At 43.3% G+C, this 25,199-nt stretch overlaps 1 protein-coding gene across 1 annotated transcript; it reads left to right on the forward strand.

The window, feature by feature from the left end:
* Positions 1-29: 29 nt before the first annotated feature.
* Positions 30-17,330, forward strand: gpr137ba (G protein-coupled receptor 137Ba). Its single transcript, XM_083774497.1, has 9 exons — positions 30-91; positions 4,153-4,250; positions 7,853-8,398; positions 9,071-9,120; positions 10,041-10,263; positions 12,459-12,605; positions 14,203-14,331; positions 15,792-15,916; positions 16,872-17,330. Exons 3-9 carry the CDS (start codon positions 8,006-8,008, stop codon positions 16,996-16,998), a joined length of 1,194 nt encoding a protein of 397 aa, XP_083630623.1. The 5' UTR covers positions 30-91; positions 4,153-4,250; positions 7,853-8,005; the 3' UTR covers positions 16,999-17,330.
* The last annotated feature ends 7,869 nt before the right edge of the window (positions 17,331-25,199 follow it).

Below are 25,199 nucleotides of genomic sequence, written 5' to 3' on the forward strand. Positions count from 1 at the left end.
GCACACACACGTACACACACACCACGGGGCGGAGTTGAGAGGGGCGCGGACAATCAAATAAGACATTCTTCGAAAGGAAAAAAAATGATAAGTATGCTGCTCTCTGACTCTCTCTGTGTGCCTTTTTTCTCCCTTTTTCTTGTTTCCCCCTAAATTAAATTCTACTGCACTGATTAAAAACTGGTGTGCTCTCTCTCTCTCTCTCTCTCTCTCTCTCTCTCTCGAGGCTGGAGCTTAGCTCTAGTAGTGGCACTTATTGAAGTTGAATCGGTGCGACATGTGATGATAGCTTATTTTTGTGCTAGCTAATAGGCCTATAGTACATGTTTGATAGTTTGTATGCTGTTAAGCAGTTTGTGCTCTCAGTTTTTGGTCAGCCAGACATTATAGCCTAAGTATGCAATGTTGCATCACCAAAATGAAAAATCATCTATTCCGATTTATTTTCAATTAGGCCTACCGGTAGCCTATTATTGTCAGGACCAATATAGGCTTAATTGGTTTGGATTGGTTAGTATCAGTGGCGTGCACAGATATACACTAAGGGGTGCTAGAGCACTCCCTGCCCTTTTGGCAATGTGCTAAAAAAAAAAAAACTTTTCTTTTTTTCCCTAATTTGTAGTGTGTGGACCATGCGGTGACATTGATCCAATCTTGATAAAAAACGCTTCTACTATATTATTTAGGCCCCCACAATCTAAAGCTATATGTTTCTATGTCAGACAGTGGTTCTTCGATAAAAAAATAAATAGCAGACCTACAAGCTCGTAGCGCGCCACTCGGTGGTGCGCTATGAGCTTGTAGATCTGCTATTTTACAATAGCTAAAGCACCAAAATGGGTTCCCGCCCCAAAATGCGCTGCACAAGGTGCCCTTTTTTTCACTTGAGCACCTGCCCCTCTAAATGTCTGTGCACGCCACTGATGTCCATATATGGTCGTATTTGTCCAGACAACTCATAACCTCTATAAAATAAATAGACAAAGCGGAGAGGAGAAAACACTGGGCCTGGGCAGCATGTTGCTGGGGTTATAATAATATTATATTATATTGTAGGCCTGCTGACAATGTGCTGCTTCAAGACACATCAGTGAAATGGGTTGTTTTTTTTCTCTCCCTCTCTGTTTGTTCTTGCTGATCATCAAGCTCTGGTCTGAGCTCACAATTTGTGATGACACGTGATCCACATACACACACAGTAACACACACACACACACACACACACACACACACACACACACACACACACACACACACACACACACACACACACACAGACATGGGCCCTGAATTCTGTACCTATATTATCTAAATTAAGATTAAGAAACACAGAAAATGGCTTGAGTGTTCTCTCGTCGTCCTCATTATATCCACAATAGATAATCTATTCGATTATATGCACATCTATAAATGTGTGTGTGTGTGTGTGTGTGTGTGTGTGTGTGTGTGTGTGTGTGTGTGTGTGTGTGTGTGTGTGTGTGTGTGTGTGTGTGTGTGTGTGTGTGTGTGTGTGTGTGTGTGTGTGTGTGTGTGTGTGTGTGTGTGTGTGTGTGTGTGAGCTCAGACCAGAGCTTGATGATCAGCAAGAACAAACAGAGAGAGCAAAAAAACAACCCATTTCACTGATGTGTCATGAAGCAGCACAGCCAGCAGGCCTACAATATAATGTAAATATTATTATAATAACCCCAGAAACAGCAACACATGTAGGGCAAGCTGATATTTGCCCAGGCCCAGTGCATGTGTGTGGGAGGCTTCAAACTGGCAGGTTCCAAAGTGCTTCTCCAGAAACACAACACTGGACCTGTCTGTATTAGGGAGATGTTGGACTGGTGCCAAGATGCCATCAGAGCATGATGGTCATCAGAGGATGGACCAGTTCCTGCCAATAGGCCCCTCATGCAGGCCACGCTGACTGAAACAAACAAAACAAAAATTGCATAAAGGACAACATCGCAAGGCCACTGTACCATACACTAATCATTAGAGAGAGGCATGCCACAATGGGTATCAGACACGACCCCAGCTGGGATAATGAGGGCCATGCTGGTGGTAATCTGGATGGGTGGAACAGAGTTAAATTAACAGTGGATTTAATTGGGGTACCAGAGATAGAAATGCCATTACATCAGGGTCCGTACGTAGCCTAATGCGTGTGAAACTGTGGGGGTCCATGTTTCGGAATCACAGTGCTAGAGCCGTAAAAGTCCTTTCTTATCTGGGTCACTGCAGGCATACGTTTTCAAATGGGGGTCCGCTCGCGGTTTAATAAATGATTCGGGGGTCCTTGACATGAAAACGTTTGGGATCCACTGCCTTGTAAAACGTCACTTTTCTGCCTATACAGACCCAAGAAAGGAGCACCGACAAGATCATAATAATAATACACTTTATTTATAAAACGCTTTTCGAAAACAATGTTTACAAATTGCTTTACAGTGTCAAGGGATAACCAACAACAACCCAATGAAATGCATACAATAGACAATAATAGAACCAAAGCATATATATATACACATGGACATGAAAAAATGAGAAACATGATGAACATGATGAATCTAAGGAAAGGCTTTAGTGTACAAATACGTTTTCAAAAGTGATTAGAAAGTTGACACTAGCTAGCTATCTAGCTAGATAAGCCTATCTCCAGTGTATACACTGGGTTTGGAACAACTGTGAATCAGTGTAGAGATATTTCCATGTTTGTAAAATACAGTATGTGTGTGTGTGTGTGTGTGTGTGTGTGTGTGTGTGTGTGTGTGTGTGTGTGTGTGTGTGTGTGTGTGTGTGTGTTAGTGTTTATATTCACATCCACAGTATCTCTTCTTTACACACTGTAGTACACACACTTCATAGCTTGTAGAGTCAAATACAGTTCTAGAGTGCCACCTTGTGGTTATGATATGGACTTGCAATGTTTGGTTTCTTGAATTAAGATCTAAAATTGTACTATAATGTAGGCTGAATAATAATAATAATATTTGTGAAATCAATATTTGATGAATGAAAGTATGTCTTGTCTGTCAGTACAAAAAGTCAAAACGAATATTAATGTCATCACTCAATATTCACCACTTAATTAAACCCAGGGGTGCCCAAAAATTTTTGACTTTCAAAATGACGATCTCAACAAGATCTACCCACAAAAAAACAGTATTATTCCATTACTGATTTTTTTTCTTTATGTACCTAGCGGCGCACTTGAGGAATAGAGGGGAGGAAATGGAACTGGTAGGGTTTTTAAAATAATATATAATATAACTGTATAATGCTACTGACATCTGTGCGCAACACACTTGAAAACAAAGTCTTGCATTGTGGGTTTGAGCTGACAGGCACTTTTTTATGTCAATCAATCAAGTCACCTTAATTCAAGTGGCAGGTGGCAAAAAAATATTTTGTTTATATTTAAATGATATATATTTTTAGGGCCATATGTCATGTGATCTACCTGCACAGCCTTTGTGATCTACTGGTAGCCCATCCAACGTATGGATTTCTGTATTCATGTGGCAGCCATTTCTATGGACTTTATTTTTTTAAATATTTTTTATTCCACGATTTTGTAACCCCTTTTTCACGCTTGTGTCAATTATCTAATGTGATCCTGGGCTCTACACACCCTCCACCAACCTAGTCCCCATATATGGGGGACATGGGGAGAGCAACGGACTTTTGAACTCATGCTTCCTTCATGCCTGAGTGTCCAAGTTGCTCCTTTACACCTGACAGGGGGGAGTTTCCCTGGTTGGACGTAGCGTGTGGAAGGAACACGTTATTCCAACCAGTTCCTTTCTCCTCCATCAGGTGCGGGGGAGGCAGTTTAGAGACCAGGATTACTGCATGTTTTTTGTGAGGGTACCTACCCTAGGGGACACGGGGAGAACATGCAAACTCCACACAGAAAAGTTTGCTTTAACCCCCCCCCCCCCCTCCCCCCTTTTTCAGCATGCCCCCATGACGTCATGTGGTTATTATTCCAAATCCTTTCACCAAAGGTAGTACAACTAACTACAAGCTCTCTAACTTACTCACAGTGTTGTGAGCTTGTATTGTAGTTCTGCTATTTTCGCCAATGTTGACCTATTATTATGATATGCCCAGAATGCGTGTGGTTAAAATAAACTGATAGTTGTGTTCATCTCTCTCTAGGCCGCCCTCAGACTAAGCCCTCCAGCAGTGTCTCGAGTCCAGTCATCTGGATCCTTCATACATCCGGCCAGCATCTCCGTACCGTATGTCCACATACTGTAAGTACATTAGGTAAGTGTGGGATGCCTTTGTACCGTATGTCCACATACAGTATACAGTACATTAGTTTTAGGTTTTACGGCTCTAGCAGAGATTCTCAACCTGTTTAATTTCAAGGACCCCCAGTTTGACATGCATATTAGTCTATGCTTGTCGGTAACATTCCGTTTCTAGCCCATGATCTCTGGTACACGTATTTATGTTTCTGAGCTGAAGATGCGCGCACACACACACACACACACACACACACACACACACACACACACACCCACACACACACACACACACACACACACACGACTCTCGTTTGGAGTTAGTGAGTAAGGGTTTTTTTTTAACCTGGGGTCAGTGATGTCACTAACTGTGACCTGCTAATGTTTGAGTGAGTGTTTTTCTCTGTCCAAGTTGCCTGGGAACCACTAGTACCCTGTGGTGGTCAAGATAGTAGGGAATGTTATGACGCAGAGGGACAGAATAATTGTATCGTTCTTTCATTCATATGTTGCTTTTTGCTCTCAGAAAGGCTGGTGGCGTGGAGGCTGTGTTTTCACTTTCTTCTTTCCACTCGACTAAATTCCTCACAGCAGTCACATGTTTGAGCACACTTAACACATCTACAGTACACGTATTTTGTCTCAAAACATTCTCTACACAATAAAAGAGATAATTTAGCAAGTGTTAAAATGAGTCCATTTGATTGTATTTGTACACTCCCAGAGTTAAAGGTAGAGAGAGAGGATAAACCAGAGAAAATGGAAGTGGTTAAACAAACAAAAGAAATGAGCACAGAAAAGGAGAAATGGAAGTTAGCTAATTAATGATCTTTGTGGTGGGGTTCCCTCTCTCTCTCATGGATAAAATGGGTTTACTAAAGAGCTGGAGAGATGCTGAATGTGCAGAATGAAAAATGTGTCGATGGAGTCATATGTGAATTGGGGCGACCTCCCTCGAAGGTTACCCTGACGTTCACATGCCCCAGTCCTGTGAAAACAAAAACAAACCACACTGCTAGTCTGCTACAGTATACCAACCATAACAAACTCTGTGCTATTATGCTGAGGAGCATAATAGACCCTTTACCCTCTGGGTAAACCCAAGTTCTGTACAGAGTCACATTTCATTTGACCTGCTGTGATTAACTTGGTCAGAAGTAATCAGCTTATTTGAACACATTTCAGCCACTGTCTTAAAGCATAAGTCACTTTTTGTGCCTGAATTTAACATACCGGTAAATCAATCTTCTTTCGTGTATCATCCTCAAATGTCCAACTCTGTATCGAGTAGCCACGCCCTTGTTTCTGGTCCCACGTGGAAGAGGTCGGCCTCCGAAGGAGGTCTGTACAGTACAGGTCTGTACAGTCTGTACAGTCTGTACAGTACAGGGGGCACCTTGAGGGCCCGGGCCTATTTAATCCATTAATAAAATGTGCCCATCGTCAGCAAGCGCCTCTAGGCTGTAGAGCGATGCGATCAGTTTTCATAGCACTAATTTGACGGAGATTATCAATCTCCGTCTCAGGCACATGACCGGTGTGCACTTGAACTTGACGGTTATTTACGTCATGGGCCCCGATGGTGTTAATTATGTGCTCGGCAGATTGCTCAGGCTCGCCGCACTCGCATGCTGCACTAGTGTCCGCCAAGCCGCACCTCATATAAATCAATAACATCATATTTTTCTCTGAAACACACTTTTTACCATACGGAACATTGGCAAGTTTCAAGCACCTACATGATATATGGGCCGCCACCACCACCACCACACTGTGCCAGGACTCTGCTGGAGGGAGGTAACAACATTCTTCCAAAAGATATTCCCTCATTTGAGAGCGCTGTGCTTTCTATCTAATGTAAACACCCATAGGTGTTCACCCTTTTGGTGTTAGCATTATGTTATGCTTTAGCTATTGAAAAATAGCAGATCTACAAGCTCGTAGGAGCTTGTAGGTCTGCATTTCTTTTTAAATCAAAGAACGACTGACTTAGAAGCTTTTTCAGAAAACTGTCAGGATGTAGAAGACATTTTTAGAATCTGATCTGAGGTCAAAATGGGATAATTCACCTAATGTATTATACTTGGAAAACTATTCAATTACCCCTCGTGCTCTATGGATGCATGGAGGCATTGTTATCCTAGAAGAGACCACTCCATTCAGGATAGAAGTGTTTCTTCATAAGATAAAGGTTATCACTAAATAACGATAATGTTTTTTTTGCTGACAGTCTGATCAAATCTGACAGTGGCACAGATCTCAGTCAACAGGAAGAATTACTCTAGTTTTTCCCTTACATAATGCGCTAACGTATGAGCATCATAGTCATCAAATGTGTGCTTCTGAGCTCAACGTATTTTACAGATGTCTTTCATGCAATTCAAAATGCAGATGTCACTTTAGCCACAGTTGCTATTGATTCAGACTCTGAATCATTAAGCAGTCTCTGCTCCTCCTGACACCCATGACAAGCATTGTCACCTTGCTACAAAATGAAGGTCAACTGGGCCTGCTCAGACATGTCACAGAGCAAGATAGGGTGGTGTGTTCATTGCTTATGTTCTATTATCTATAATAGATTATTTCTTTGTCACAAGGATGGAAAACATAGCTTGGGGGGGCTCAATAATGCACAATAAAAACAATACTAAAGTTATCAACATGGCCTAAAAAGCCATTTCTAAAACAAGGTTTAAAACCCCCAGCTCAACAAACATACAAGGCTGTAATAACACAGAAGATGTTTCTTATTTAGCAGTCTTATAGCCTGGGGGAGGAAACTGTTCTTCAGTCTGCTTGTGATGACAACACCGTTGAACAGACTGTTATGGGGGTGTGGGGGGTCTGTTATGGGGGGGTGTGTGGGGTCTGTTATGGGGGGGGGGTCTTTGTTGACCCTCTGAGGCAGTGCTGGGTGTATCATGCAGTACATGTATAGGGAAGCATGTCCTTGTTCACTCATTATGTTTACTCAGGTTTTTTATTTACTTTGTCACATGTCTGTATACACTATATATACAGTTGCCATAAGACCTTCTCCACACATTATTTATTTTGTCACCCATCTTATATATACAGTATAGTTGCTAAACAAATAAGGTTTATCGTCATTATTATCACTACTTAGTGAGAGCATCTCCTGGGAGCGTCACCGTAGTCCTGGGAAGCTCCAGCAGAGGGTTAAAGGTACTGTAGAATGCGTCAGCTGATGCGTAGCGTAACGTAATGTATGTAGGGGAGGTGGTACTGTACTCCTCCTCCTCCTCCCTCTGAACCCTGCACAGCTTCAGCGTAACATAATGGATATACGGTAGGGGAGGTGGTACTGTACTCCTCCTCCTCCTCCTCTCCCAGCTACAGAGCAGAGCAGCTTCCTGCTCCACTGTTCCTCACAAACAGCTCATTCTCAATGCTGATCATGTGCCTGAAGCCTCTGGCTCGCAACGCGCTGCAGCAGGAAGTCAGCTCTATTCTCTCCACCCCTCCTCTCCTCTCCTCTCCTCTCCTCCGCTTTCCTCCTCCTCCCCCCCCCCCCCCCCCTGCTCCTGACACCTCTATTCACACCACGCGTCTCTGCCCCTTTTCATTTTCTCCTCTTCCTGCTCAAGGCTCTCTCTCCCTCTCTCTTCTATGCACGCTGCAGCCCGCTGTGTGTGCATCGCTGTAGCAGCCAGGGGAGGCTAGGCAAGGCAAGCAGGCTGTGTGTGTGAGGACGGAAGCCGGCTAGCGAGGACTGGGCCACCCCGCTTTTCTTCCCAGCAATGGAGGCCCCTGTGAGGGAGACGGAGCCGCTGCAGCAGCAGCAGGGGGACCACCGGTCTCTGCCTCCCCCTACCCTCACTCCGGCGGTGCCCGTCTATGTCACCCTGGGCCTGACGGTGGTGTACACGGTCTTCTACTCCCTGCTCTTCATCTTCGTCTACGTCCAGCTGTGGCTGGTCCTGCGTTACAGACACAAGCGCTTCAGCTACCAGACGGTGTTTCTGTTCCTGTGCCTGCTGTGGTCGGCCCTGCGCGCCGTGCTCTTCTCCTTCTACTTCAAGAACTTTGTGGCGGCGAACAAGCTGAGCCCCTTTCTGTTCTGGCTCCTCTACTGCTTTCCCGTCTGCCTGCAGTTCTTCACGCTGTGTCTCATGAACCTTTACTTTGCACAGGTGAGTGCTACAGTATATACACACCAGGTTTCTGCACCTGTATTATTATATGCCTTGACAAGTATAATCTTCTAAGAGTTTAGAGATTAGGGGGTTCACTAATTTCATCCTCATCCGTGTGTCAACAAAACAGACAAAGTATGGATTCTGGGTAGCTATGCAGTCTTACCTTAATACACTCCACAAATCCCTCACTAATCACCACCAACAAAATGTTTGCTTTTCCAAGGTTAAGGGAACAACATGATGTATCGGCTTAAATGCTGTCATTAAAAGTACATACAATGCAATATACTACAGCTAACTATAGTTGTTTATGTTAGTGTTTCAATCAATCTAATACCAACAGCAAAACACACATTCTGTCTCCTATAGTATCTCTCATATGCTTATTATTAGCAGAACCATTCCAGTTGCACTGATTTAACTCGCGATTTAGCACAAAAGTCAAGCCAGGCCATGACAAAGCAATAACACCATGTTATGTACAGATGTAATGTACACCATGATGTTATGACAAATGTGTATCAACACTCGGGCAGCAGTTAAAAGTAGAAGATCCTGTTTCTGGTAAGTGCAGTTTCTCTTAGGAGAGATAATAACAGAAGTGAAACAGCCTCTCCGGAACCCCGTGACGCATTTTGCATGACAGGATTGTTTTTCCTTCTACAGGTTGTTTTCAAGGCAAAGTCCAAATATACACCAGAACTTCTAAAATACAGGTGAGATCAATCATTAGAAAGTCTTTAGTGAAACTGGAGAAAATAGAAAATACATACATTACATCTTATCATTATGTAATTCAGTAGTATTTGTTTTGACTGTTTTAACTTGTTTTCATAGACAATTTATGAAATTGTGTGATTAATCCATTTAGACCGGATCAGGACCCCCAGAAATATATGTAATTGCCCACCGACCCCCATCTGAAAATATGTTGTTGTTCCAGGGACCCCCTCAGAAGCAAAGATTTTAGTTAAAAAACGCTCGCTCTGAAAGAATATATATTCAAAGATTTGCAACACATTTTTCACGATTTTTCCAAAAAATAGCAGATCTACAAGCTCATAGTGCGGCACTTGTAGATCTGCTATTTTTCCAATAGCTAAAGTATAACATAATGCTTAAAACACCCAACAGGGGTTCCCGCCCCAAAATGGGTTAAATAAAAATAATGAAACAAAACACATTGCATGATTAAAGTGTGTAATATCATATATTGTAGGATGTAAACCTGTGTAATAATAACCCTGTGTCTGATCCCCATAGACTCCCCTTGTACCTGCTCTTCCTGGTCATCAGTCTGGTGTTTAATAATAATAACCCTGTGTCTGATCCCCATAGACTCCCCTTGTACCTGCTCTCATGGTCATCAGTCTGGTGTTTAATAATAATAACCCTGTGTCTGATCCCCATAGACTCCCCTTGTACCTGCTCTTCCTGGTCATCAGTCTGGTGTTTAATAATAATAACCCTGTGTCTGATCCCCATAGACTCCCCTTGTACCTGCTCTCATGGTCATCAGTCTGGTGTTTAATAATAATAAACCTGTGTCTGATCCCCATAGACTCCCCTTGTACCTGCTCTTCATGGTCATCAGTCTGGTGTTTAATAATAATAAACCTGTGTCTGATCCCCATAGACTCCCCTTGTACCTGCTCTTCCTGGTCATCAGTCTGGTGTTCCTGGTGGTGAACCTGGCCTGTGCCATCCTGGTGAAGATGCCCTCTGCCCGGGCACAGACCATCGTGCTGGTCAGGGTGACCATCAACGACACGCTGTTTGTGCTGTGTGCCGTCTCCCTCTCCCTGTGCCTTTATAAGATCGCCAAAATGTCACTGGCCAACATTTACCTGGAATCCAAGGTAAGAAAATGTGTAAAAAAATAAGATATATTTAGCAAAGTAAGCCTTGCTGAGCCATGAGGCCCATAGGGCAGGAGGTGTCCAGTTGCACACTGGACACGTTTTTCGGAAACCCAGCTAAAAACCTGAAAATCGTGCCCGGTGTGTAGTGACCATATCTCCTGTTTCTGTAGCGTGAGGCAGCTTGTTGTACAAGTACACCCCCTGGACATGACGCTAGTATGTCGCAGGGAGGGACTTACCCCCAAATCCAACCCTTTGATGCTGATTGTCAAGCAGGGAGGCACTGGGTCCCAGACTTTAGAGTCTTTGGTATGACGCGGCCGGGGATCGAACCCCGACCTCCCAGTCTCAGGGCGGACACTCTAACCACAAGGCCACTGAGCTCATGGTCATTTTTAGCTCTCAAATTAACCCCTGGTGTTGGTTAACTAAGGTTCATGTTGCTTACTTTGAATCTGACTGTGCACTTTTTAGTCGTCCTGGATAAGGCCGCCTGCTAGAAAAGGAATCATTTGGGAGCTATAAAACATACCCCCCCCCCCCCCCCCCCCACCGCCAACAGTACCTGCAGGATGTTGAATGTTCTTAGGAGATGCACTTCTTCATATAATTTATGCTTTTAAACACATGATAGTGAGTGTTCCCTAGCAACACCACATGGGGCCTGTCTGTGCATGACTGAGCACATTCACTGCACATGCATTGTAAGCTTGAGGAATCAAACAGCATGGTTCTGTAACCATTGATTTGTGGAAGGTTTTATAATCGACTGCCTGAGCAGAAAGAAATAAAACATATTTCAATAAGGCTCTTGCGAGTTGTGTTACAGTTTGGGGGATTTATTCTTCTTCGTTTCTATCATTCCAAGATCCAAGCTACCCATTAACCCATTTTGGCCTGACGACGAAAAAAAAAGAAGAAGAAAGTCTTCTAAATCCTGACAGTTTTATGAAATACCTCATGTTTCTATATCAGTGGTGCTCAATATTTTCAGGTCAAGGACGCCAACGATTGTCTGTATTTGGCCGCCGACCCCCATCTGAAAATATGTTGTTCCAGGGACCCCTCTGAAAGAATATAATATTCAAAGATTTCAGGCACATTTTCACGATTTTTCAAAGATAGCAGACCTACAAGCTTTGAAGCTTGTAGCACGGCACTCTGTGCCGCGCTATGAATGTGTAGATCTGCTATTTTTCCAATAGCTAAAGCATAACATAATGATTTAAAAAGTACCACAACTTTGATCTAATGTAAAGCTATAGTCCCTATGACAACTACCAAGTTTAAATTGTTATTTAACTGTTTATCATATAATACAACCGGTTTTACATATAATGGTTCTTAATTCAAATTAAAAGCTATGAAAAGATGTTGTCATCAGGTGTACGTTCACTATCAGAACCTGATTACATGACTCAGTAGTGAATTATGAACATCAACACATAAAACCGTTGTACAATGTAGGCCTACACTTTGGTACTAGTTGCAGTGGAAACTATATATGAACTATATACACTTATGATTCCAGTGTTGTTTACATGTAAACATTAGTCCACAAATAAACTCATGGCTAATAAACTATTATGATATAAATAATATTTTAGTGTTTTTCCGACGTTAATCATTTTAATGTAATGCATTAATGTTAAATTACCATGTTAATTTTTACGAGGACAATAATTGATATGGCCATATAAATACTTGCATGACACTGGCTTGCCCACTAGAGGGCTCTACCAATTAATACTATAATTAATAGTGGGGAATACATAGAATTCTGGGGGTCCTTGACATGAAAATATTTGAGAACCACTTCACATAGAAACATGGAGTTTTTCAGAAAACGGTCAGAATTTAGAAGGCATTTGTAGAATCGTCCTCAGGTGTCATTTTGAAAACGTGACCCATGTATGTGTCTGTGTTTCAAACCTCCACAGGGGACATCAGTGTTCCAGGTGACCGCTATAGGAGCCCTGTATGACCCATGTATGACCCATGTATGTGTCTGTGTTTCTCTCCAGGGGACATCAGTGTTCCAGGTGACCGCTATAGGAGCCCTGTATGACCCATGTATGACCCATGTATGTGTCTGTGTTTCTCTCCAGGGGACATCAGTGTTCCAGGTGACCGCTATAGGAGCCCTGTATGACCCATGTATGACCCATGTATGTGTCTGTGTTTCTCTCCAGGGGACATCAGTGTGCCAGGTGACGGCCATAGGAGCCACCCTCATCCTCATGTATGCTTCACGGGCCTGCTACAACCTGGTGGTCCTGGCTCTCTCCAACAAGAGCATCAACTCATTCGACTACGACTGGTACAACGTATCTGACCAGGTACACTTACTGTATTGTATTCCGTGTATATTGTCCCTTTTAGCTGCAACTTATATCAAGATTTAGCCTACATACATCCTATCTCAGTAACCTAGGGATGATGCCATTCCAAATTTAATGCACACACCAATATCTGTGTATACCGATGCATTATCAGGTTCTTTACATTTTCTATTTATTACCAGCTTTCTTGAATTATAACATACTACCTTTACTTGTATTTTATATGTTGGACATTGTTAGCAAAGTATTGTGGAGTCGGTCACCACACCAACATTTCACTAAATACAAAAAATGCCAAGGTTCAAACAACCGTATGACCCTTCCTGTCGGACTGGTTCTCTCCGGCAATCACCGCGAGCAAATCTGCCTTTTGGTTCCCGATGGAGACTGCCTGCTTCCCCTGATCTTGGGTCGGCCGTGGCTGGACCTCCACGAGCCCCTACTCCACCACTCGGGCCGAATCGATTCTTGGAGCCTTGCATGCCATTCCACCTGCCTCGGGGTCGCCACCACCCCTCCTCCCCTTGAGTCAAACCACTCCCCCCCCGAACACATCGACCACGGCCTGTCGGAGGTTTTCAGCAAGGAACGTGCTCTCTCCTTGCCCCCTTACCGTAATCATAAGGATTGTTCCATCGAGCTCCTCGACGGCGCCTCCCTGCCTAGCTCCAGGCTCTACAATCTCTCTTTGCCCGAGAGGACGTCCATGGAGAAGTACATCAGAAGTACATCAGGGATTCTCTCGCCGCAGGGATAATTCGCACACGCCGCCTAGGAAAGTAGGGGCTTCAACAGGTATGGGGGCACGTTGCCGATCAGCTAGGGGTTAAATGTTGGCCTCTCCCTGGGGAGGGGGAACACAATACCCTTCAGCTTGGGGTTCAATTTTGACCTCGCCCTGGGGAGGCGAGAGCAAGACGTCCTCAGCCCCTCCCGGAGGCGAAGTGCCACCGGTTTGGGAGATTCCAACTTTGGAAGAATCTGAGGTCATGGTCTTTCCGCTGCGACCAAATTTTGTTCGGATTATACTGTAAGGGTGGAGAAGGTCCTTGGTCACAGGAGCGGAGGTGCTGACCAGCTGGCGTAATCCGGAGTTGGGTCTTGGCTATATCTTTACCTTTACGGACAAGTCAATAAAACTTAAACTGAAAGGCTTAGTTTAGATTCTCAAACAGACTACCGTAATTTCCGGACTATAAGGCGCACCTGAATATAAGCCGCACCAGCCAAATTTAGGGAAAATCCCAAATATGTATGTATACAAGCCGCACCGGACAATAAGCCCCCTAGTGGCCGTTTCGTTAGCTCAGAGCCTTAGATGGCTCTGAGTCAGCTGTAAAAATCCATAGATTAGCCGCACCGTTGTATAAGCCGCAGGGTTCAAATCATTGGTAAAAAGTCGCGGCTTATAGTCCGGAAATTACGGTAGATAGAAAATGATAATCCGACGGAGAACGGTGCTGGCAAGATGCCTTATATAAGGAGGGGATGACGTCACAACTAGGTAGGCGTGACATCAGCCCTGACAACGCTGGGTGACGCTGGCTACGTTGTCTTTGTTGTGTTTAATGTCGAGGTTTACTTGTCTTTCCAGGCAGACCTGCGGTCGACGCTGGGTGACGCTGGCTACGTTGTCTTTGGAGTGATCCTGTTTGTGTGGGAGCTGCTGCCCACCTCTCTGGTGGTGTTTTTCTTCAGGGTCCGACAGCCTGCCCAAGACAGAGTGAGTTATGCTGATCATTTAGACACCGAGCTCCATTCTACAAAATGTCTTCTGAAAAACATATGTTTCTATGTCAGTGGTTCTCATACTATTTCATGTCAAGGACCCCCCAGAATTATCTGTATTTGGCCTCTGACCCCCCCCATCTCAAAATATGTTGTTCCAGGGATCCCCCCCCAGAAGCAAAGATTTGAGTTAAAAACGTTCACAAAGATCAAAGATTTGAAAATAGCAGACCTACAAGCTTGTAGATCTGCTATTTTTCAATAGCTAAAAGCATTCTGGGCGGTTCCCGCCCAGAATGGGTTCATTTAGAGGGCACAAAAGCTCTCAGAGAGTTAAAAAAAAAGTATAAATAAACACACATTCAGGATTTGACTGTGTTGATACCGTAGCTTGTTGTGTTTGGTGTCTGGCTCGGCTTGCAGAGCGGACCAGGAATTCCAGGCCATGTCTTCTCATACTGTAACTTGTTGCAGAGCGGACCAGGAATCCCAGGTCATAGTGTAACTTGTTGTGTTTGGTGTCTGGCTTGTCTTGCAGAGTGGACCAGGAATGATACTGTAACTTGTTGTGTTTGGTGTCTGGCTTGTCTTGCAGAGTGGACCAGGAATGATACTGTAACTTGTTGTGTTTGGTGTCTGGCTTGTCTTGCAGAGTGGACCAGGAATGATACTGTAACTTGTTGTGTTTGGTGTCTGGCTTGTCTTGCAGAGTGGACCAGGAATGATACTGTAACTTGTTGTGTTTGATGGTCTGGCTTGTCTTGCAGAGTGGACCAGGAATGATACTGTAACTTGTTGTGTTTGGTGTCTGGCTTGTCTTGCAGAGTGGACCAGGAATGATACTGTAACTTGTTGTGTTTGGTGTCTGGCTTGTCTTGCAGAGTGGACCAGGAATGATACTGTAACTTGTTGTGTTTGATGGTCTGGCTTGTCTTGCAGAGTGGACCAGGAATGATACTGTAACTTGTTGTGTTTGGTGTCTGGCTTGTCTTGCAGAGTGGACCAGGAATGATACTGTAACTTGTTGTGTTTGGTGTCTGGCTTGTCTTGCAGAGTGGACCAGGAATGATACTGTAACTTGTTGTGTTTGATGGTCTGGCTTGTCTTGCAGAGTGGACCAGGAATGATACTGTAACTTGTTGTGTTTGGTGTCTGGCTTGTCTTGCAGAGTGGACCAGGAATGATACTGTAACTTGTTGTGTTTGGTGTCTGGCTTGTCTTGCAGAGTGGACCAGGAATGATACTGTAACTTGTTGTGTTTGGTGTCTGGCTTGTCTTGCAGAGTGGACCAGGAATGATACTGTAACTTGTTGTGTTTGATGGTCTGGCTTGTCTTGCAGAGTGGACCAGGAATGATACTGTAACTTGTTGTGTTTGATGGTCTGGCTTGTCTTGCAGAGTGGACCAGGAATGATACTGTAACTTGTTGTGTTTGGTGTCTGGCTTGTCTTGCAGAGTGGACCAGGGATCCCAGGTCACGTCTTCTCCTCCAGAGGAGCCTACTTCTTTGACAACCCACGGCGCTATGACAGCGATGACGACCTGGCGTGGAGCATCATCCCCCAGAACATCCAAGCCAGGTACACTTAGAGTAGAATCCTTTCACTCTAAAAGTTAAAAAAGGCACCTGTATGGAGCGTCGTAGTCCCGCCCCCTATAGACCGATTCCGTAGCGGGTCTCATGGTCGCAGCCTACGTATTTCCTGTAGGCGGAGACGACACATCTGCAGTTTCCCCGCACCAAGCTTCTACTACAGTGAATAGAAAAGTGACTGATGTTAGTCTGCCTCAAACGTTCTGGGCATCTTTGTAATGTTAGTCTTAGTAAAAAGCAGGTAAAAGAGTAACGTTTGAAGCAGACTAACATCAGTCACTTTTCCATTCACTGTAGTAGAAGCTTGGTCGGGGAAACCGCAGATGTGTCGTCTCCGCCTACAGGAAATACGTAGGCTGCGACCATGAGACCCGCTACGGAATCGGTCCATAACAAGGAAATGATTCCCCGTTCATTTATTTATTTAAAGACCTTTTAAGCCTCGTACAAAGCCAACTCGAGTTGTGAGAAATCATGACAACAAACACAATTTTTCAGGCCGAACAAATAATTAGAAAGAAGAAGAAAACGGCAGGTTACAACACTTTTTCCTCCTTGTTTTTCTTCCTTTGTAATTATTTTGTTTGGTCCAAAATGTGTTTATTATTGTCATGATTTGTCACGACTCGATTTGGCTCGAGTTGTACGACGCTTAAAAAAGTCTTTAAATAAATACTTTTTGAAATGTCTATGAGAAAAATGCGAAAAAGGCGCAGGAATTATTTCCTGGGCCTGCAGGTGTCGTCATGAAAGGGGGAGGGACGGCTCTATAGTCATTGTATACAATATATTCTGATATGCAGGGTTTGATTCTCTGTGGGGGGACGGGCGGTTCCACTTCCCATGCCTCCATTAGTGTGACCAAACAATGAAACATACATTGCCGGGAGGTTAAAAAGGCTCCATTCATGATCTTTTCTTTGTGTTCGTTTCTCTGCCAGTTTGTCTGCAGACAGCTACGACTGGGAGAGCAGGAGCAGCAGTATCACAGCCTACACCGGAGGGGAAGAACCTCCACCTCCTCCTCACCTCCCCCCGCCACCCCCAGAAGAGCTGAATCCATACTAAATGGATTCCACCATGGCTCTCTCTCTCTGAACCTACCTGTGGGCATTTGTTATTTTATTTAAAACTTTTTGCACATTCTTTTCATGGCTGCGGACGGATTTCCCTGGGCACTCAGGACTGATGATGAGACACACAGGGAGGACTGTTTTGAACTTCGACAGCCTCGTACACCATCGTACACCTAAGTGTACATCAGAGTAAACCGTGTGGCACGGCCATTGCATACGGTCCTCTTCTTTGGCACATTAACTTGGCACACTCTTTGTACAATTAGTTATATATATTCTGGACTGACTCTGGAACACCCCCTACACACACACAAAGGCCCCTTTTCCACCGGTTGGTTCCCAATGGGAACCGGTTCAGTTCTTTTTGGTTTTTAGTCCATGAGCCAGAGCTTCAATTTTGAAACGTTAATTATGAATTGAGTGGGCAGAACCATACCTATATTAGATTGTTATCACCATGAAACTTCCCCAATTGAGTACTTACACGAAGACAATGATTTATTGTATTACAAATTTTACATTTTTGAATATGCAAATGAGGCATTATGTAGGAAAATATGCAATATAATCGAAAATATGAAAAAGCTACTACTGTGGAAGGGTTATCATGTATTTATTTACTTGTATTGATCCTATAAACAATTTAATATAGTGTATAGTTCGTCCACAAATGTTGGACCTCTGGCTCATGGACTAAAAACCAAAAAGAACTGAACCGGTTCCCACTGGGAACCAACCGGTTGAAAAGGGGTCACACACACACACAATGAACTGTATATAGTTTGTTGGATAATATTCTTAATATATTCTGTAATCTTTGTATGTAAATGTCATGTTTTAGGACATTTCATATAGTCATGTACTGTCTGTACTGTAGTAGTAGTAGGGCCTTACTCTTTAGTTTTATGAAGAAATACCAAATACATTCCCTGCCCGAAATACAGAATATCCTATATTTAAAATCAGCTTGAGGGAGGAGGAGGGGCTGGCCGGTGGGGCAGGTGGCGTGTCACGCTGACTCACATCACCATATATGGAGTGTGTTGTCTAACCTCAAATCGGTTCTTCACGATATCATCAGGCGCAAACTCAATTAGTCGGCACAAAAGGGGGTATGCCCAAATATGGGCATAATACTGATGACATAATACTGGGATCTCCATGTGGCATAAAAAGGGACAAAGGACAGACAGACGGGGATCTCCATATATGGCCATTAAAAGGACAAGGAGTGACAGAGATCTCCATATAGAGTAACGGGCATATGAATCGGATCGGTGGTGTGACTGTGAGGGACTCATACCGGCCCAGACTATTTGAATGTAGTATTAAAAAAAGAGTTAGGGATAAGGGTAGATGTGGAGGGTCGTGGAGAGAACCTCTAGTTTTCTTACAATTACTTATACAACATTTAGGCGTCTAGCAGAGCAAAATGGTAAGATTACAATAAATGGCACGAATGATTCATTCTACTCCATTCAAGATTAATCTACAATGGATACACCTATATGGTCAAGTAAATGGATAACATTACAAAATATACGAGTGTAGAGAAAACCGCTCTGTTCTGTCCCAACAGCGAAACAGGCCATACATAGCATTTTGACCTGAGATCAGATTCTATTCTATAAAATGTCTTCTACATCCTGACAGTTTTCTGAAAAAGCTATGTTTCTATGTCAGTCGTTCTTCGATTTAGCAGTCCTACAAACTCGTCGCGCGCCACTCGGTGGTGCGCTATGAGCTTGTAGATCTGCTATTCTTCAATAGCTAAAGCATAACATGATGCTAACACCAAAAGGGGTTCCCGGCCAAAATAGGCTAAAGTGAGTCAAAACGGCCAGTTGAATAGTCAAAAGTGGTGTTTCCTGCCTTGCGCAGTGCTGCCGTTCCGTACAGATATATTGATGCATTGTCCATTATTAACATTACAATCATCAAAACCTGCACTCCTCTCTCTCTCTCTATGTGGCATGCTTAATTCACAACAACCGCCACGAGATGGCGCTGTTCGCTGCGATACTGCTATTTTGGACACAATCAAGACTACAGTAGTCGGTCTATATCATGTTAACATGATGGTATATGGAGTACAGATTAATACAATGGCATTGTGGAATTTGATTTTGTTTTGTCAAAAATACTAAGCAGCCAATTCACTTATAATCCGACTGTAGTTAGTTTCCAATAACTTTGTTAACGTAGGGTTAGCGGTCTATATAGGCCTACTGTAATACATTGTATACTAGTGGCAGATAGATCTTCCTTTCTTCTACGATACAGGCATTTCTTTTACATTCCGATAAAAGTGGTAGCTATTCATCGTCCCTGATGCAACTGTCATTTCATAGGTTATGTATCACCATTACCATCCTTAACCCATTTTGGACTGAGGTCGATTAAAAAAAAAGGCTTCTAAATCCTAATAGTTTTCTGAAAAACCCATGTTTCTATGTCAGTGGTGCTCAACCTTTTTCATGTCACGGACCCCCAGAATTATCACTAATGGGCCACGGACCCCCATCTCAAAATATGTAGTTCCAGGGACCCCCCCAGAAGCCAATATTTTAGTTTAAAATGTTCGCTCTGAAATATATATTGCCACATTTTCACGACTTTTCAAAAATAGCAGACCTACAAGCTCGTAGCGGCCACTCTGTGGCGCGCTATGAGCTTGTAGATCTGCTATTTTTTAATAGCTAAAGTAGAACAGAATGCTTAAAACACCAAAAGGGGTTCCTGCCCAAAATGGGTTTTAAAGGCAAATTCCATGCTAGAAGGCTTTCTTACCTTTATTTGTAGTTGTTACGTCCCCACCAAAGAGGTCCAGGTGTTATTTTGTAGCAAAAGTGCATTATTGGCTATTTCCCCTAATATAAGCCCTCAATGGGGGTTGGGTTTTTGTGCAAATTTGCTTATTTCCATCAAAATAAGTAGTAAAGTGTGCCACTTGGGATACTATTTACATTATGATTTTTGAGCGATGGAAATAAGCGAATTAGCAGGGCTGGACCTCTTTGGTGGGGACATAACTACACATAAATGTAAGAAAGCCTTCTAGCATGGAATTCTCCTTTAACTTTGTAAACTTGAGTCTCCTAAGATTACAAGTTATATTTTCATACAATACAATAAAAACTTAGTTTAAAATGGTTTAACTTTGAATTCAATAAATTGCATATAAACACACATATACACTCATGATAGGTTACTACCACGTTTGTATAGAGCGTGCCATCCAGATGCTTAAAAACAATCCATATATAGTGTACAGTAAATCATTATTGATTGATATCACCTGATTAATCCTCTTTGCCCAACAACACCAAGTCAGTGCATGCACTGGAGTGCCCTTTGCTGCTGAAGGGACTCAACTCACCATATCAAATGGGTACTAAATGCAGTTGGCGGAGATGGTTATAGAATTCTCAGATGAGACTGGACTTTCTCTGGGTGCAAAGAAAGAAAGACAGCTACCATAGAGCATAGACTATTCACACATACAGTACTGCCTTTGCTTACCGTTAACATGCCGGTAACACCTGTGCTCTCAGCCGACTCCTTAACCCATTCTGACCTGAGATCAGATTCATACGAGGATTCCACTGGACACACACTGGTCTGATTAACCCATTCTGGCCTGAGATCAGATTCTAAAAATGTCAGTCGTTCTTCGATTATGCTAAAGCATAACATGATGCTAACACCAAAATGGGTTCCCGTTCAGAATGGGTGGTTTGAGAACTGCCCAACTATACCACCATGAGCAACCTCACAGAAAAAACTAAACCACACATCAAACATAGACACAGCAGCACACAGTCATTTGGAAACAATCAAAAAGCAAACGAGATCACCATCGGAAATAAAATTGTGTTTTTTTTTTTTTATTCAGATCACTTATCGAAAACGCAAGCATATTTGAACAAAGCTTATGACAGCTTATCGTGTGAAAAACATTGACACAATAAGCGTTGGTAGAACACTGTACCATAAAGGAATTAACTGCAAAAACCCCACTATGCAAATGATGGAAGATCAAACAGTCTTTCTGGTCTCAATTCCTGTCTGGAGTATTTTCTTTTCTTTTCTTTTCTTTTTTATTTAATTATGCGCCTTCTTCACTGAAAAAGGCAAAAAGGAAGGGAGAAAAAAAGCTGTCCCTTGGATTACGACGTAATCACATTCAAAGTCAGTTTTGTTACCCAGATTTGAAGAAAAGTGAATAGAAAAATCACTGTTTGTTTCCTTTCTCAACACGGATGGGTCATTTATTACCCAGTGTCTCATTCAGCGCGCGCACACACACACACACACACACACACACACACACAGGACGTCGGGCGTCCCATTAGCTAGGATCTGATGGTTTGTTCAGTTCAACCTTCACTCCTTTTTCTCCAGCACCTGGCCACCCACACACACACACACACACACACACACACACACACACACACACACACACACACACACACACACACACACACACACACACACACACACACACACACACACACACACACACACACACACACACACACACACACACACACACACACACACACACACACACACACACACACACACACAAAGAGAAACAGAGTCACCGGTTATAATAGGAAACGATACTCAAAAGGGAAATACACAACAAAACAAAACATCAACATTGAACTTATATCCACTCAAAGCCTACCTGTTAAGTATTTCTCCTTTGCCCTGGCTCGTTCATCTGCATCAAAATACCACACCGTGATGGCATACCTGTGAAAGGGCAATCAGAACAGTTTGTCGAGGATAAGGAGAGATCGGTGTGTTGTAAAAGCGTGATTTCTTTCTACGTCCGAGCATAGACATGGGTAACGCCCCGCCTGCCTCTGATTGGCCTACCGACACCGCCGGCCCGTCTTGCCTGTCCTCCGAGATGCAAGGCTATTCCGTGGTGGGAAATAATACAAGGGAATGGCAACACACGACAGTAACTTGTAACTTGCAAACTAATACTAAAAAATCACACCTGTGTGAACCAAGTGGTGCAACTCCCGTCTATTGGTTCTCTATATCGTTCCAATTTCTTCTCCGTATCGTTCCAATTTATTCTCTGTATCGTTTGCGTCCAGCAGGTGGCAGCCATGTCACATACTTCTCTCGTTCCAATTTCACGCATGCGCACACCACTCGTGCTCACACAGGTACACACATCACAAACAGGTACACGGACATTGCATGCTGGATGTAGAAGTGGTTGCACCACTTAAAAAGATATTTATTTATTTCCCACCACAGAGTAGCCATCGGTCCCATCCCATGCTTACTTATCTGCGAAAAGAAAACCTGGCGGCAGACTATCCAGCATGTAACCTCACCTCACCAGGCTTTCCACCACCTCGGAGGAAAGCCTGCTCTCTGTTTCAAAAGTCTGTATGATCCGGTCGGGAGCTCTTCTACCAAAATTAAAGTTACAAGTTACTGTCGCGTGTTGCCATTCTCTTGTACTTACTACTCTCCCACCACGGAGTAGTAGGGGCGTTACTATGTCTATTGTCTATGCTCGGACGTAGAAAGAAATCACGTGTTGTAAAACACAATCATTTCAGGACAGGACAGCACGCTATATCCATTTCATGCAGTTTATTCGTGTGGGCTGGACAGTCTTGACGTGTTTAAGTGCCACTGACCTGGTGGCATACGCTGGTTGGACCTCATGAGGATTCCGTCTGTCTGACCAGAAGAACAGCAACCTGTCGAATTTGGGCTCAATGTCGGCAAACTGGGCCTTTCCTTCCGGGAAGATTCGAAGAAGGCCCCCATGTTCCTGGAAACCCGGAAACAAAGAGAAACAACCTCATTGTGTGAACACATCAGGATGCTGCATGGGAAGACGCTGCTGCATAGTAAATAATACCGAGAGAAGATTTTGGAATGATGATATGGGCATACATGGGAATGTATATGGGCATACAGACATGAATAATGGTATGGGCAATTGGGCATACAGACGCAGCTTACATGGCGTGTGATCAATTCACCGTGGATTAACCCATTTAGAACTGAGGACGATTCTACAAATGTCTTCTAAATCCTGACAGTTTTCTGAAAAACCTCATGTTTCTATGTCAGTGGTTCTCAAAGTTATTCATTGTCAAGGACCCCAAAGATTATATGAAATTGGCCGCCGACCCCCATCTGAAAATATGTTGTTCCAGGGACGACCCTTCCCCCCCCCCCCCCCAGAAGCAAAGATTTGAGTTAAAAACGTTCACTCTGAAAGAATATATATGCAAAGATTTGAGGCACATTTAAAAAAATAGCAGCTCTACAAGCTTGTAGCACTGCATTTTTAGAATCTGATCTCAGGTCAAAATGGGTTAACATGGTACCAATTATTTTCCTAACCTGTCTCAGAGGAGGGCTGTGGACAGTTCATCCTACCCTGTCTGTCTCAGAGGAGGGCTGTGGACAGTTCATCCTACCCTGTCTGTCTCAGAGGAGGGCTGTGGACAGTTCATCCTACCCTGTCTGTCTCAGAGGGCTGTGGACAGTTCATCCTACCCTGTCTGTCTCAGAGGGCTGTGGACAGTTCATCCTACCCTGTCTGTCTCAGAGGAGGGCTGTGGACAGTTCATCCTACCCTGTCTGTCTCAGAGGGCTGTGGACAGTTCATCCTACCCTGTCTGTCTCAGAGGGCTGTGGACAGTTCATCCTACCCTGTCTGTCTCAGAGGGCTGTGGACAGTTCATCCTACCCTGTCTGTCTCAGAGGGCTGTGGACAGTTCATCCTACCCTGTCTGTCTCAGAGGGCTGTGGACAGTTCAGAATTCTGCCTACTAGTGACATCATGACAATGAGGAATCCAAGCTAACAGAAACGGCAGCCTTTCTCTTCGTTTAAAGCTTTATAATAGAAGCCATTGTTCTTGCTTAAAGTGCAAGACCACATTGTTTGTGTTTGTTTTTACGTACTAAAAGTGAATTTGAGAGCTGTTTCAGCGCACAATGTAAGACAAGTCAACGAGAAGCATATTTTTAACTATCAATTTCTAATCACTGGAGCAATTATTGTTTTAATTTCTTGTCCACATAGTTACATCATGACAAGGTAACTACACAACCCAAACATCTATCTAAGTGGTCTTGACATGTTTTGAGCTTGTAGATCAGCTATTTTTTTGCTATTTTTGAATTGGAATCCTTTATTTAATTTCAAATGCTTTTAGTTATAGATAGATGTTAACTTTATGAACTAAATACAAATACATTGGACATAAAAAAGACATTAACATTTTAATACTAATAGTTAGCTGAAATCAATAATATATCAATGTGCAGGGCCGCATTATGTGATGGTGGGGGCCGCATGTGGCCCCCCGGGCCACCAGTTGCCCATGTATGCATTTAGATGGAACTATTCAAGTGCACCATACCATACGTTAGGAGGACTGCTGAGTGATAATAACTCAGAGATGACAATGTTAGGGAAAAGGCTTTGTCCAGCTCTCCAAAGGCTAGGGGGGAAAACTCAGGATAGGAAGCAGCGACAGGGAATGGCTTTCCTGTACAGGGATGGTTAGAATAACCCACAGGAAAAATGTGCTGGCTGGATAAAGGACCTGGGGAGTGAAAAAGCAGATTGCGGCAAGTATGACTGTTCAACTTTCACACAGCTGATATGATAGGCCCTCCTCTCTCTTCACACGCACACTGGCTTTAGCTGGGCAAAGACATGTTTTAATAACCTCAACGTCAGAGAAGAACTTGCCCAACCCGTGATTCCTTTCTACGTCCGAGCATAGACATGCATGGGTAACGCCCCGCCTGCCTCTGATTGGCCTACCGACACTGCCAACGTCTTGCCAGTCCTCCGAGATGCGAGCCTACTCCGTGGTGGGAAATAATACAAAAACAATATTGTTAACTTTAATTTTTGTAGAAGAGGCAAACTAATATCGTTCGTGCCGTTTGCTTTGATTGAATAATTGATTGAACAACTATGATTTGGCTGTGTTCTAAATTAAAGTGTTAGTGTTGAATATCGTGTATTAATCTACCATAATTAAAGTAAACTAATACTGAAAAGATATTTATTTATTTATTTCAAGAGTACCATTGATATTACAATAACGTATTGTGAAACAAAAGATGCACAAATTCTACAGACCTACAAGTTCATAGAGCTTGTAGATCTGCTATTTTTCAA

This window comes from Protomyctophum parallelum (assembly GCF_964188405.1).
Source record: "Protomyctophum parallelum genome assembly, chromosome: 10".
NCBI classification, from domain to species: Eukaryota; Metazoa; Chordata; class Actinopteri; order Myctophiformes; family Myctophidae; genus Protomyctophum; species Protomyctophum parallelum.